At 57.5% G+C, this 13589-nt stretch overlaps 2 protein-coding genes across 2 annotated transcripts; both read right to left on the reverse strand.

Moving 5' to 3' along the window:
• Positions 1 to 3922: 3922 nt before the first annotated feature.
• LOC106737514 (histone H2A) lies at positions 3923 to 4648 on the reverse strand. The gene has a single exon (XM_014594546.3). The coding sequence runs from the start codon at positions 4582 to 4584 to the stop codon at positions 4009 to 4011; it is 576 nt and encodes a 191-aa protein (XP_014450032.2). The 5' UTR covers positions 4585 to 4648; the 3' UTR covers positions 3923 to 4008.
• A 598-nt stretch (positions 4649 to 5246) lies between these two features.
• LOC109282727 (zinc finger protein 92 homolog) lies at positions 5247 to 11827 on the reverse strand. The gene is made up of 3 exons (XM_059729427.1): positions 9797 to 11827; positions 9413 to 9526; positions 5247 to 7657 (listed from the first exon to the last, which is right to left on the reverse strand). Exons 1-3 carry the CDS (start codon positions 10047 to 10049, stop codon positions 6720 to 6722), a joined length of 1305 nt encoding a protein of 434 aa, XP_059585410.1. The 5' UTR covers positions 10050 to 11827; the 3' UTR covers positions 5247 to 6719.
• Positions 11828 to 13589: the final 1762 nt, after the last annotated feature.

The following is a 13589-nucleotide window of genomic DNA, read 5'->3' on the forward strand; positions in this document are numbered from 1 at the left end:
CCCCAAAAGCCCCTTTTACCCTACGATTCTCTCTGTGGCTCTATACCCCCTGCCCTGCTTTTTTCACAGGAAAACTCTGTTTCTTGGCCTTTTCTTCCCAGCCATATTTCCCAAGCTCTCATCATCATCCTTATTACTCAGTGAAAACACTGAATAAACCCAGGGCCAGGGCAGGCCTCCCTTGAGATGCCGTCCTGCTTTGACAGCAAACCACCGGTAACTAGTCTGGAGCGCTGGTTTTCACCCAGTTTTGTGCGTGTCCCCCGCCGTCCCTCCTCCCCGATGGCTGTCCTCTTGACAATACACTTTTTTTACGCATGCTTCCTTCTAGCTCTTTTCCAGACGAAACAATCCCAGGTCCTTCAACCTTTCCAGCTGGTTTGATTTGAAGCCCCCCGTCCATCTTGTTGCTCTGGACTGCCGGCACTCTCTTTGTTTCTGAAGCGGGGGCACAGCGAGGCCCGCAGAGTGCAGCGATCGTCTCCAGTGTCGCACGCACAATGCTCCTGCTAACAGACAGGACAAGGCGCAATGGTTTCAAGTTGCAGCAAGGGAGGATTAGGTTGGATATTAGGAAACACTTTCTCACTAGGAGGGTGGTGAAGCACTGGAACAAGTCACCCAGCGCGGTGCTGGGATCTCCATCCTCGGAGGTTTTTAAGGGCCGGCTCGACACAGCCCGGGCTGGGATGATGTAGTTGGGGCTGCTTGGAGCTTGGCCTCATCTGCAAACCTGAAAAGCTCGCTTTGCCGTCCATCCTCTGAGCCATGAATGGCTCGTTTCTGTTCATCTGGTTCCGAGGCTGCTAGGACCCCCTTTTTAAACAAACAGGGACTGTGTTTTTTGCCCTTCTCCCCTGGTCTGGGACAACTGCAAAGATAATCGCTGCGGGTTCAGAGATCAGTTGGACTAGTTCTTTGACTACCCGAGGGAGGATTTCATCAGCTCCTGCTGACCCGACTGCACCGAAGGCTCCTTAACCTGTTTATTTCCCCTCCTGGCCGATACTCTTATCTCCTCATTAACATTACATTTTAACTTAGCCTTTTTGACTGGACAGAAGCCCAGCATGCCCCAAATACCTCCTTGGCATCAGTACCAGACCTTCACTGCCCTCTGCCTTCCTCTTTCTCCCAAATTAATCTAGAGAGCCTCCCCCAGGGGCCTTTCTCGCCCCTTGCTGTTACACCGTATCTCATGCCTTTGCTGGTTTGCTGTTACCCCACCCCAGGCTTAGTCCGTTCCTTCCCACTGGCTTCGTCATGTGTTTTTACTTCAGGTCTATGCAGGGCCCAGGATGCGGCTGGAGTAAGGGCTTGCTGCACATCCCATTGCTGCTTTGTGCTGGGAGAGCCGGCTGCTGCACCTCCGACCTAGCTGGCTTTTTTCAAGGCTCACCCTTGTCCCGCTGCCCTGCGCCCTGCTTTTCTTGCACGGCAAACCCCCTCTGTAGCAGTTCAAGGCCACGGGGCAGCTGTGTGGCTCCTGCCCGGCTTGGACTCTAATGTCACCCTCCCTGGATGCCATGTCTTGTTCTCATTAAAGGCTGATTAAGGGAGGCTGCCCACAGGCCTTAGAGTGAGCCTCGGTCCTGGCAAAGGGGCCATACTAGTCTCAACTCACCCCCCAGGCTTGATAGGCCCTCTCAGCCTGCTCGTGCCTTTGGAGGGCACCAGTAGCCTAAAGGGCTAATTGCTTGGCCCCGCTCTGCCCTACACCACACCCCAAGCCTCGCAGATGTTATCATTCAATGGTGGCATCTGAGGTCCCTCCTGCTTAGCCCCTTGCCAGGCTCCTCAATACTTTCAGCCCTTCCCTCTGGGCTCTCGGACCCTCCGGTCCAGCTCGCAGCCCCTCTTGGACTTGTGGACCCTCTAGTCCAGCTCTCAGCCCTTTTCGGGGCCTGTGGACCATCTGGTCTGACTTTTACTCGCTGCCTGGCTCCTGAACATCCAGGTCCAACACTCAGACACTCCTCTTGTCTTTAAACCTTCTTTGGTCTTGCTCTCTCTCAGCCCTGCTTTGTGTGCCTGCATCCCCTGATCACACACCCAGCCCCTCTCAGGCCCAGGGCTTATATAGCTCAAGCCCGGCCTGCTGCTGATCAGGTGCATCCCTAATTAATCCCCTTTGCCACCTGCAAGCTGGCATCTTCTCTACCTCTGAAACGCCAAGGGGATAGGACAAAGCAGCCACGCGGGCTCCTGCTCATTCACTGCAGGTCACAAGTGTTCCCACCATCCTCTACCTCCCTTCTTCTTGGGCTAATTTCTCCCTGAGCCAAGCAGGGAACATGCTGTAGGGCTGTGCACATCTGCCCCCCACCCCTGCAAATCTTGGGGAATGGCTGAATATATACACAGAGGACAGGATTGAGCATGGACCCCGTTGCTGACACCCGGGGCTGTTGGGAACCCGTTGCTACTTCCAGCCTCAGCAGAACCCAGGGTCCTGCACTGGGAAACCACGTCTAACTCCACAACCCAGCAGTGGTGGGCCAAGCAGGTGCTCAGCCTGTGTGGGATGATCAGCCCTATAAAAAAAGGCCTGGTTCTTGGTCCATGAAAACTTCGGCCCCCATTCAGAACTGAACACAGACGTTGGCCACTGGCTGGCAAAGTGGACTGTCTCCACTTATATTAGCCAACAGAAAATAGAGTCCAGCAGTTAAATATCTGCTTATTCATTCGCGTGGGCCATGGGCACCCAGCTGTTGGCCTGGCCATGGGTAGAGAGTAGGTCCCTAGTCCATTCAGGCTGTCCCAGGGGCTGCACTGCTGCCCCCTCCCTGGGTCTGCAGATGGGGCCTGTCCCCGGTCCTGACTCCATAGGGCATTGATTTGACCCTGAGCAGAGGGGCAAGACCTTTTAGCCAGGTCAGGTCATTTTCCAGTAGCTCTTGTCATCTGCTCCTCCCCACAGCAGGGGAACAGGTGTGTGGGAGCCCCCTCTGCAGTGCCTGCTCCAACTCTGCACAGATACCCAGCCCAATGCACAGGTGAATCCCAGTGTGAGCATCCAGCCTTGCACAGATGTCCTTCCCTCTCTGAGCCCCCAGGCAAATCCAGAGAGAAGCCATGGAGCAGAAAGGCATGATCACAGGCATCCCATCTGCAGGCTCTTTCGTGGCCATGGAAATCTACCCCATGTACCCATGCTACCCAGGGTAAGCAAAGCAAAGCATTTGTTAGTCTGCCACTATCAGCGCTTTAAGGAGACAGGTGAGGCCAACCTCCACCCTGATCCTCCAACAAGGGGTGCCGGGAATGAGGAAGAAGATGAAGATGGCCGGGATGCCCGAATGCCTCAGACTTGAAACCCCTGCATGCCTGTGCTCTGACACCAGTGCCAGGGTAGCGAGTGGCTGTGGGGCATTTGCACACTGGATGTTGAGCAGCCAGGCATTGCAACAGCCAGAGATCACTCGGATGTAGGCTGCAGTCTGGTCTGACCTGGCCTGAATGAGGAAAGCTCTGCATGGGAGCTGGGTATTATAGGCTGGCCTGCCACGCGGCGCTGGGACTGAGCCCAGTGCTCTAGATGACCCACCAGGCTGCTTTGTGACTGGCAGTGGCTCCCAGCACTGTGAGCTTCTCCCACTCCAGGCCTCCTTGTTCGAGGTCTCGGAGGCAGTCTGGCCTCAAGGGAAAGGGGCAGGTAACTCCAGAGCAGGCGGGCTGCTGTGGGCATTGCCCAGCCCAGGCAGGATGACAGTGCCTGTGTCCCACTCAGGCTCCAGGCAAACAGAGCATGGCTGGATAACATCTTCTAGGCGTGAGACTTGAGGCCCCAGAGAGGGTGGGAGCAGGGACCCCTCAGCAGCCCTCCATCGCCTCACAGAGGCAGGCAGCCAGGAGGATGGGAGTGGAGATGGAGGGGGCCTGCAGAGCCAGGATTAGAGCCAGCACTGGGCGGCTCCCAGCCAGAGTTTCTCCCCCCAGGCAACGGGCTGCCTATCTGCTCCTCTCCATGCCCTGCCATGCACAGCCTGGCTGCTTTTATCTCCTTTAATAGCCCGTGGACGGCTGTGAGGAGACACATCCAAAGTGGCTGCTATGTCTCCTGCGAGGCACGGCCCCCCGGTCCTGCCCCGGCGGCGGGCTGGGAGCCCTGCTCCGGCAGCACGGCTGGGTCCTGGCGTGCAGCAGCAGGGCCCGGGTGCCGGGCAGGACCCCGCCGGGGAAGACGGTCTTGCTGCCCAGCAGCAGTTTGCGGAAGTCCTTGCTCTGCAGGGCAGCCAGCTGCAGGTGCCGTGGGGCGATGACTCTGTCCTGGCTGCCTCGCGTGGCCTTCCCGGCCCAGGCCAGGATCTGGGCCGTCAGGTACTGGGTCACGGCAGCCAGGTAAACCAAGGCTTCGCCTTTGATGCGCTTGATGCGCAGTCTCTGCCGCAGCATGCGCTCGAGCTGGTCCACGGGGAAGTGCAGCTTCTGCGGGGACGCCCGGGATGTGGCCTGCGCCTGGGACGTCTCGCTGGCCGTGTCCTGCCGGGACATGAGTGCGAATCCCTGCAGCAAAGCCGTGTCCCTGGCTGCGTCCAGCAGCGAGGCCGGCTGCACTGGGCCCGGCCGAGCCTCGCCCATGGTGGAGCAGGAGGAAGGAAGGAGGAAGACAACATTCCGGTCAGCCGCGTATGGACCAATTGGGAGAGCGATCCTTTATGAGGTCACGGAGGGACTCCATCTCTCTGTGATGTCACTGTTGTGTGAGGGCCGTGGGCAGGCGCAGGGAGGTCTTTCTCCACCAGCTCTGCTCCTTCCCTCACGTCTCGTTGCACCCGCGCCCGTCATGTCCGGAGGGGTGGGAAGGTGCCACCTTCCACCAGCCAGAGCGTCCTGCCCAGGCGGCACGGCTGGGTGCCGTCCCTGGACACCCCTGTCCAACACGCCCCTCTGCAAACAGCTGGACAAGACTCAGCAGCAAACAGACCCAGAGGACAGCGTCTTCCCTCCCCGGAGCTCCACAACGGTGGGTGCATCCCGGGCCGGGTCCTTTCATATCCCTAAACACCTGAGATCACAACAGCCCACCACGCCTGTCCTCTCCATCAGCCTCCCAAAACCCAGGCAGACCTGTGCCTGCCGCTGTCGAGCTGGGGGCCTAAGGGTAAAGGAGCAGTCATTGTGGCTGGGGAGTCATTAGTGATCCCTTGTTTGCTATGGCTGGGACTCAGCCCCTCCAGCCTGACGGCTGTCCAGCTCAGGCCGGCATCAAGCTCTGCTGTAACCCTGGGCAAACTCATGTGAGGCTCAGCATCCCCTGCTGTGTGTGCAGGACCCTGGCCCCAAGGTCTTGCTTTGCAGCCAGGAGCTGTCAGATTTTGCTGTTAACACGGAGAACCCAAATTTTGTGGAGGAGGCTGCCAGGCTATCGTCCATGGCTCTCCCAGGGTCAATCCCATCTTGCAGACAGCAGCTGCATGCTCACCCTTGGCTGCAGTGAGTGCGGCAGGTTTCTTTTAAATTGTTATTTATTAACAAACTTTAAATGTAACCTCCGAAGATATACCCAGTCCCTCACAATACAGGTAAGCATAGACAGCTGGTTTCCATCACCCATGCTCCCCTAACCAAGTCGGCGTCCACACTGGTGCATGTCTCCTGCCAGGAGTCACTCTCTGGCATCCTCCAGTCCGACCTGGAGAGAACAAGGACCGGGGATCCTCTTCCCCCAGCCATGTGGCATCAGCCCCAGCGGGTCTCTGCTGGGGCGGTTGGGGCTGGGCGCGGTTCGTGCCCAGGTGATGTGCGGATGACACCACCTCCCCTGGCTGCTTTGCACGGCAGCTCTCCCACCTGTGCGGTGCGGTGCGGCGCGTCACAGCAAACCAAGCCCAGGGCTGTAGAGGAGCATCCCCAACACAGCCCTCCTGCCTTCCCTGCCAGGACACCCCGCTTCCCCTTCCCAGGCTGCTCCAGCCCCAAAACCCTTTCCATATGTCCTTGCGAAGCTTTCCTACAGTTAAGCATCAGGTGTCATTTTAAACGTGGGGTGACATGGCTGCAGTGACATGTGTCGAGTGAAGCCAGGCTGCCTTCACTCGGTTCCTGCGGCGCAGGGCCAGGGTCAAGCTGAGCCCAAACTACCCACACCTATTTCCGTCCCAGGAGCAGCTCCACAGGGTGCGGGGCTGAGGCAGCGGGATGTGATGCTGGGCCTGCGGCTGCCCTGTGTGTTGTTGGCTGCAGAAACGGGCATCCCTGGGCCACCTTGCCTCAGTGGCTGCAAGACCCAGAGTGACCGTCAGCTGTTTAGAGAGAGTCGTCTGCACTGGGCTAGCTAACCTGGTGCAAGGGACGTGTCCATAACCTCCAAGTGAAAGCTGCCGTCTGTGCAGTGCCCTCGTGGGCCCGCTCAGGGCAGAGCACAGGGACCGCACCAGCCCGTTGCTGCTCTGCTCTGCTCTGCATGCAGCCCATGGGCTCACGCTCTCCGCAGGGCAGGGGAAAGCTGAGTGGTGGGGACGTAGTCCTGAATGCACGCACGCATGCACGCACTGTCCACTACAAGGTTGGTTCCCAGCAGCCGTCACTGGACCCATGTATCGCAGCCCCTTGCTCTGAGCAGAGCAGCTGGAGGCGTCCCAGTGGAAGGGCCTGATCCCTTACTGTGGAGGGGGAGCTCCACTATCAGCAAGTGCAGCCTGGCCCTTCTGCCCTGCACATGCCGCTCCACATCCATCCCCAAAATGCGCCCCCTTGGCTGGTCCCCTGCTGGGTCATGGCACCTCCGGCAGGTGGAGCTTGAGGTGTTTGCTCAGCTCGTTCTGGCGGTGGTAGCGCCGGTCGCAGCGGGGGCAGGCGAAGCGCAGCTCGCCCATGTGCACCTGCCGGTGGGTGCCCAGCTCTCGCTCGGAAGCCCTTGCCGCAGTGGGCGCAGGCGAAGGGGCACTTGGCCGAGTGCACGCGCCGGTGGATGGCCAGGCGGGAGGCGGTGGCAAAGCCCTTGCCGCAGTGGGAGCAGCGGTGGGGGTGCTGCCCCGCCGGCCTGCACCAGTGGTAGCGCAGCCCGTCCCGCGTGGTGAAGCGGTGCCCGCAGTGGGGGCAGGTGCAGGGGCCCCCCTGGCGTGGTGGCCCCACACGTGGGTTCGCAGCACCTTGCGTGTGGCGAAGTGCTTGCCGTAGTGATCGCAGCCGTGCGGGCACTCGCCCGAGTGCAGCAGCTGGTGCTGGGCCAGGGCGAGGTGCTGGGCGAAGCGGAGGCCACACTGCGAGCACTGGAAGGGCCGTGTCCCCGCGTGCACGGCCTGGTGCGTGCGCAGGTTGGCCTGCTGGGTGAAGCGCTGGCCACACCGGGGGCAGGCGAAGGGGCGCTCGCCCGTGTGGGTGCGGCGGTGGGCTGCCAGGTGGTGCACACACCGGAAGCCCTTCCCGCAGGCCTCGCAGGCATACGACCGCTCACTTGTGTGCAGACGCCGATGCGTCGCCAGGTTCTGCCAGTGTGCAAAGCTCTTCCCGCACTGCCTGCACTGCAGCTGGCTTTCGTGGGCCCCCGGGCCCAGGCGGGCAGGGCTGCCGGCGGCTGGGCTCGGCCTGTCAATCTTGGTCAGGGATGCTTGAGCTTTCAGCGTCGAGGACAAGGGCCCTTGAGCCTCCGCATCTCCCTGGGAGCCAACCCGATGCCTCTGCCTCCCCGCTCTCCTCCCGGACCGTTTCCCTGAGGGCAGAAAGGGAGAAATTCAGAACATGTTGAAATATTACATATTTGTGAACGACCAATATATGACTATTATGCTTGATTTTGTACCAAAGTTATTTTAATATATTTTATAGTTATTTAAAAGAAAGGGGTGGGGGGTGGGGGGGCAAGGGGTTGTTTTTTTTTAGATTGTTATAGACGGCTTGTCAACGAGTGGCTTTCATCTGGCGATTGTGAATAGCTTTGATTTCACTGTTACAGGACACGTCTACATGAGATGCTTAACGTGCAGTCGACTGATTGAGTGCATATTGCACCGTCACTGCAACAACGATGCTATTATGCTAATGTGCAGTAGTATTAGTCTAGTGTATACTAACCATCGTGAAAACACGTGTGGTGTGCTAATGCGCAGTAGAGCAGCCTACTTGGTGTTTATTTAGTACTGCCTTTTGCAAATACTCAGTTGAATGTGCAGTCGGCACTGTACATTAATGAATGTATAGACGTGCCCACAGAGTAGGAAAAAGCTTTTATTACTCTGGCAGACATATAAATGCCAGAGTTATGATATAAGGTAAATTTACTGTTGGTGTTTCTTGTATTTTATATTTTTTTTTTTCTTTTTTCTCTTCCCCCTCATGATGTTTTTAAGAGTGTGAAGGACAGTGTGCTCCAAATACATGGGAGAGTGCTGGTATTGCAAACGGTGGAGGTATGTACTTCAATGTTATATGTCTGATTTAAGGGGACTGGCAGATTGCCAGCTATACAAACGAAGTTGAATACAGAAGATAAAGTAATTGAGAATGGCCAGTCCTATAATGTGTGCATCTTGGAGTGTTTCAGGGCTTAATAGTCAGATCTAAAAAATGAAACTATTGTCTTTCCTTAAAAAAAACGGGGCTGATTGAGCTATGCTCCAAAATACTCTTTTGGCAGGAGAGAAATAGCAAAAAAACAGGTCACGTGCTGGGTTGGGTTAGGGTGGCAATCTCTAGTGTATATAATACAGCAGTCACCCGCGGTTCATATCTGAGTGTCCAAATGCAGACAATCCAGCACTGTATCCTTTTTTATTTTTTTATCTTGTAAAGCTCTCTAAATTTGGGAAATACCTGTATATTTTGGGGGAGACAGACAGTCGTTCCATTGCTAGGTCTCCTGCCCCTCTTTTTACAAAATCTCCTTCTAGGATAGTTATTAAAACTTACACGTTGGACCTGGGTTTAGTACATATTTGGCAAACAGCAGGAGCACCTACATGTCTGCTTTAATGCACATTAGCCTATTTTAATGCACATTAAGCCATCACCAAAAAAATGTGTGCTTTTGCTAATGTGCATTCAAATAGGCAGGATCAGCCCTGACCGACCGATCCCAGCCAAGTGTCTGTTCAACCTGCTCTTCAAAATTTCCATGGAGGGGGATCCCACAGCTTCTCTAGGTGCCTGTTTCAATGCTTGACCATCCTCAGAGGCAGGAAGTTCCTCCTCATTTCCAAACTAAATGGCCCCTGCTGCACGTGGAGACCATTGCTCCTAATCCTGTCCCTTACAGCCACAGAGAAAAGCCCATCTCCGCCCTCTCCGTCATCGCCCTTCAGGGATTTGAAGACTGTGATTAAATCCCGCCTCAGTCTTCCCTTCTCCACAATAAATCCCATCTCAAGCAAAAGCTTCGGTGGCCTCCGTGCTTGTCCCCGATGCAGGGAGCCTCCCCGGGGGGTTGCCGGCCTGGGGACCTGCCCTGGCCATGGCTGGGACCACTCACCCGTGGAAGCGCTGGCAGGGACTGCGCCCCGCTCCAAGTCCTGCTGCTCGGGGCCGTACGGCTCTGCCCCCCACTCGAGCCTGGAGACGAGCTCTGGTTTGGCAGCTTCCTGGCCTGTTGCATAGACAGAGACTGACATGGGTCTGGTCCGAGCTGGCCCCTCGGGGCTGCACAGCCCACCCGTATCCCTGATTTGGGGGGACAATCGCCCACATGCTCCTCCTGCGGGTGTTGTCTAATGCATGCCAAGCTACTGCTAGAGAGGACGTGGGTGGCACAGAAGGGGGCTGCTGGACATCGTGTCCCCCATGCTCCCGGGGGTCCACACCAGCTCAGAGCCCACGGCTCGGGACGCCGTGTCCCCTGCACCCCAGCCCTGCTTACCAAGCTGGACAAGGAGCTCGTAGTTCTCCATCATGACGGCACGGTACAGCTCCTGCTGCCACGGCGCCAGCATCTCCCACTGCTCCTGGGAGAAATGGATGGCCACGTCCTCGAACCTCACCAGCCCCTGGAAGATCACAAGCGTCACACTCAGCATGAGTCTGTGCCACGAGGGGTGTTCCCTGTGTGCACAACCGGAGGGCAGCGACTTGTCACGGGGACACGGAGCCACCACGATCACAGCATTGCACATGTGTCATACTGCAATCCCGGAGGCGTAAAGGGGCCTCCCCACCCCACGCTCTGCTTTTTGGGCGGCTCACGGGGACACTGCGTGGTACCGTGGGCCTCGGCAGATTTTCAGCTGCTGCGTATGCTACCCCCCGCCACAAACTTGCTGCATCCAGAGGCCAAATTTCCTGAAAGAAAGGAAAACTGAGAAATCTGAACAAAGATTTGGGCTTCCTTAAGAAGTGCCTTCTAGCCAGAGAACCGGAAATCCAGAGTCAGGAAAGAGAAGTGTGTGTATGAGCCCTCCTGCTGCTGCAGCAAAACCAGCAATTAGAAACCAAGCATTACACCAGTGAAGAGCGGACATAGCTTCTCGTTTCCACCAACTGCTGTCTATGGAGCGCGGAAAAATGATAAGAGAAGCTAAAGGCATCGTAGGGGGGAAAAAAATCCCTTGGGTGGCAGGAGTAAGGACAACCGCGAGGAACGCAAGTGCATTTGAGTGTAAGCAGTCCTAGCAAAGCCGCATCTCGGGACGCTAGTAAGCAATCTTTGCATTCTCCTATGCCTGAGGAAGGGTGAGTGTGCCCGAAAGCTTGCAAATAAAGAATTTTTTTGCAAATATCTTGTTGGTCTAATAAAGGATATCACCTCTGCCACAAGTTCCAATTCCTTTTGACATTGGTAAGGCTTTCAAACACCATCCACGTGACAGTCTCATGGAAACAAGCACGATCTAGGTGTAACTATCACGGCGCGGGTGCACGACGGGGAGGGGTGGGAAGAGGGCACCTGAAGGGAAGTCCAGTTGGGGTTCCTCTTAGTCAACATTTTCAGTAACAACTCGGACGTCTGAAGAGACAGCGCTGGGCAAAACCTGTACGAGACACCAAAATTCAAAAAGAAAATCACCAAGGTGAGATTCAGTAGAGAGCAGTGCAAAGTGCTGCACTGGGGAAGGAGAAATCCACTGAGCAGACACAGGGGCGCGTGGCCAGGCCGCAGGCCAGCAAAAGAGCAGCCGGGGTCGCAGCAGATCACCAACCGCGTGGCGGGGCAGTCGGCAGCTCTTGCAAGAAATGCCCGGCCTCGATCTGCGACCCGGTGCCTGGAGCGTCGGACGTTGGGCACAGGAGAGAACTGTTGCACTCTCTGCAGTGCCAGCGAGGCCGTATCTGGAGGGTCACGTCCCGTTTTGGAGGCACTGAAAGAAAAGAAATCTGCTGACGAACTGGAGCGTGCAGAGGAAAGCACCAGGAATCAGAAGAGGTTCATCACGTGAACCACGAGGAAGAGTTCATGGATCTGTGCTGCCTTCCTCTGCAAGAGAGGATGGACAAGGGACACAAAACCGTCTGGGGAGCACCGATCCACCGCTGTCCCGGGCCACGGCGGGAGGGACGCGTCAGCAGGATCTGCAGCAGAGCGTTAGGTAGGAAACGCCTGCAGTGCCCCTGGAACAGGCAGCGCCCAGGATGGGGATCCTGCCTCGGAGCCTGGCCCAACTGGTGGGGCTGGGGGACCTCACGGCCCCGGCCTGCCCCGCATTTCTAGGGGCTTGCGTGCCAGACCTGTTACGGCGTGTTCTGCATCACTGCTATGGGCGCTGCAGGAAGTCCTCTGGCTCCTTCGTGCCACGCTGGGGAGGCAGCCGGATGATGCCCTTGCAGCAGAGCAGAAGCTTCCCCGTCCACCAGCAGTCATGGGGGGCGGCATGGATGCCCAGCTCTGCTGCAGGCCGTCTGCAGGGAGGGGGCCCGGTGCCTTGCTGCACTGCGATGGGTCCTGCCTCGGGCACGGGGACACTGCAGTGCAAAGCGTGCAAAAATGTGAGCTCAGGGGCCAGGACCCATCAACAGGGCACAGGAGGCTCTGGCTGGGAGCATCACCCCAGCCTCAACACCCTGCTCCAAACAGGACCATGCACCTGGCTGGGCACCTCCGCTCCAGGCCAGGCAGAAGGCACAGCTGGGCACAGCTGGGAGGGGACAGGAGCTGCCAGCTGCAGCTGGCCTGGCCTGTGCCCATCCATCCTGGCGCCAGCGCATCTTACCTGGGCAGGGGCCGTGGCCAGGGCCGGGGACAAGGCACCTCCTCCCAGCTCTCCTCTTCCTCCCGGCTGGCGGAGAAGCACCACCTCCTCCGGCCGCAGCTGCCAGGACCTGGGAGGGGATGTCGCTCCTTATTCCTGGTCCATGCAGGAGCCCGGGATGCTGCCCCAGCACCAGCTCAGCTTGGCTTCTTCTGCAGGCCCACGAGCCTAATGCACAGCACAGGGGTGGAAGGAGCTCACATCCCCGCCAAGCCCCTGCTCCTGCTCCAAGCAGCTAGATCCGCCCAGCCCCAGCTAGATCTGCACGAGGGGAGGGCTAGGATCCAGAGTGACTGGACACGTTGGAGGATTGGACCAGAAGACATCTCACGAGGTTCAACAAGGACAGGTGCAAAGTCCTGCCCTTAGGGCAGAACAATCCCATGCACCAGTGCAGGCGGGGGCTGATGGGCTGGGCAGCAGCTCTGCAGAAAAGGACCTGGGGGGACAGGGGACAAGAAGATGGAGATGTGCCAGCAATGTGCCCGTGTTGCCAAGAAGGCTACTGGCATCCTGGGCTGCATTGGCAGGAGCGTTGCCCGCAGATGGAGGGCTGTGATTCTTCCCCTCTATTCAGCACTGGGGAGGCCACATCTGGAGTGCTGTGCCCAGCTGTGGGCCCCCATTACAGAAAGGATGTGGACAAATTGGAGAGAGACCAGCAGAGGGCAATGAAAATGGTTGTGGGGCTGGGGGACAGGGCTGGTGAGGAGAGACTGAGGGAAATGGGCTGATTAAGTCTGGAGAAGGGAAGACTGAGGGGGATTGAATAGCAGCCTTCACCTCCCTGCAGGGGGGTGCAAAGAGGATGGATCTGGGCTGGTCTCAGTGGGGGCAGATGGCAGGACAAGGAGCAATGGGCTCAAGCTGCAGCAAGGGAAGTTGAGGTTGGATATTAGGAAAAACTTTCTTACGAGGAGGGTGGTGAAGCACTGGGACAGGCTCCCCAAGGAGGTGGTGGAGTCTCCATCCTTGGAGATTTTTAAGACCTGACTAGATAAAGCCCTGGCTGGGATGAAGTAGCTGGGGCTGGTGCTGCTTGGAGCAGGGAGTTGGACTAGATGTGACCTCCCGGGGTCCCTTCCAGCCCTCATCGTCTATGAGTCAATGATCCTACCCCTACCCCTTCTCACAGTGAGCTCCTGGATGAAGAGCATCACCCTAGGGCAGCTGTTCTCCTTTCCCGTCACTCCTCTCATTGATCAACACTCTCCCCACAGCAAAGAACGGGACACAGCAGCCCAGCAGCAGTTACATCTGCGCCCAGCATGGAGGTGCCACCATCACCCTGCACCTGCTCCATATTCCCATTTATACATCCAAGCATCATGTTGTTTCCCGGCCGCAGCACAGCGCTGGGCTCTGGTCTGTGGCAGTACTGGCTGCGTGTCCACGTCTAGATAGAGGCCCCTAGCCTGTATGCACACGCCGCTTGCTTTGTTCCTAGGCATGACCCTGCATCGGGCTGTA

Source organism: Alligator mississippiensis, chromosome 5 (assembly GCF_030867095.1).
Source record: "Alligator mississippiensis isolate rAllMis1 chromosome 5, rAllMis1, whole genome shotgun sequence".
In the NCBI taxonomy this organism is placed as follows: domain Eukaryota; kingdom Metazoa; phylum Chordata; order Crocodylia; family Alligatoridae; genus Alligator; species Alligator mississippiensis.

What these genes read in the sequence shown, in the direction of transcription:
- LOC109282727 (XM_059729427.1), bottom strand. Translation starts at nt 10,049, where the DNA reads ATGTGCAATGCTGTGATCGTGGTGGCTCCGTGTCCCCGTGACAAGTCG. An exon ending in CGAGCTCCTTGTCCAGCTTG is followed by an intron (nt 9,527 to 9,796) that starts GTAAGCAGGGCT and finishes TCTATGCAACAG; the next exon opens with GCCAGGAAGCTGCCAAACCA. An exon ending in CCCTGCCAGCGCTTCCACGG is followed by an intron (nt 7,658 to 9,412) that starts GTGAGTGGTCCC and finishes TTCTGCCCTCAG; the next exon opens with GGAAACGGTCCGGGAGGAGA.
- LOC106737514 (XM_014594546.3), bottom strand. Translation starts at nt 4,584, where the DNA reads ATGGGCGAGGCTCGGCCGGGCCCAGTGCAGCCGGCCTCGCTGCTGGAC.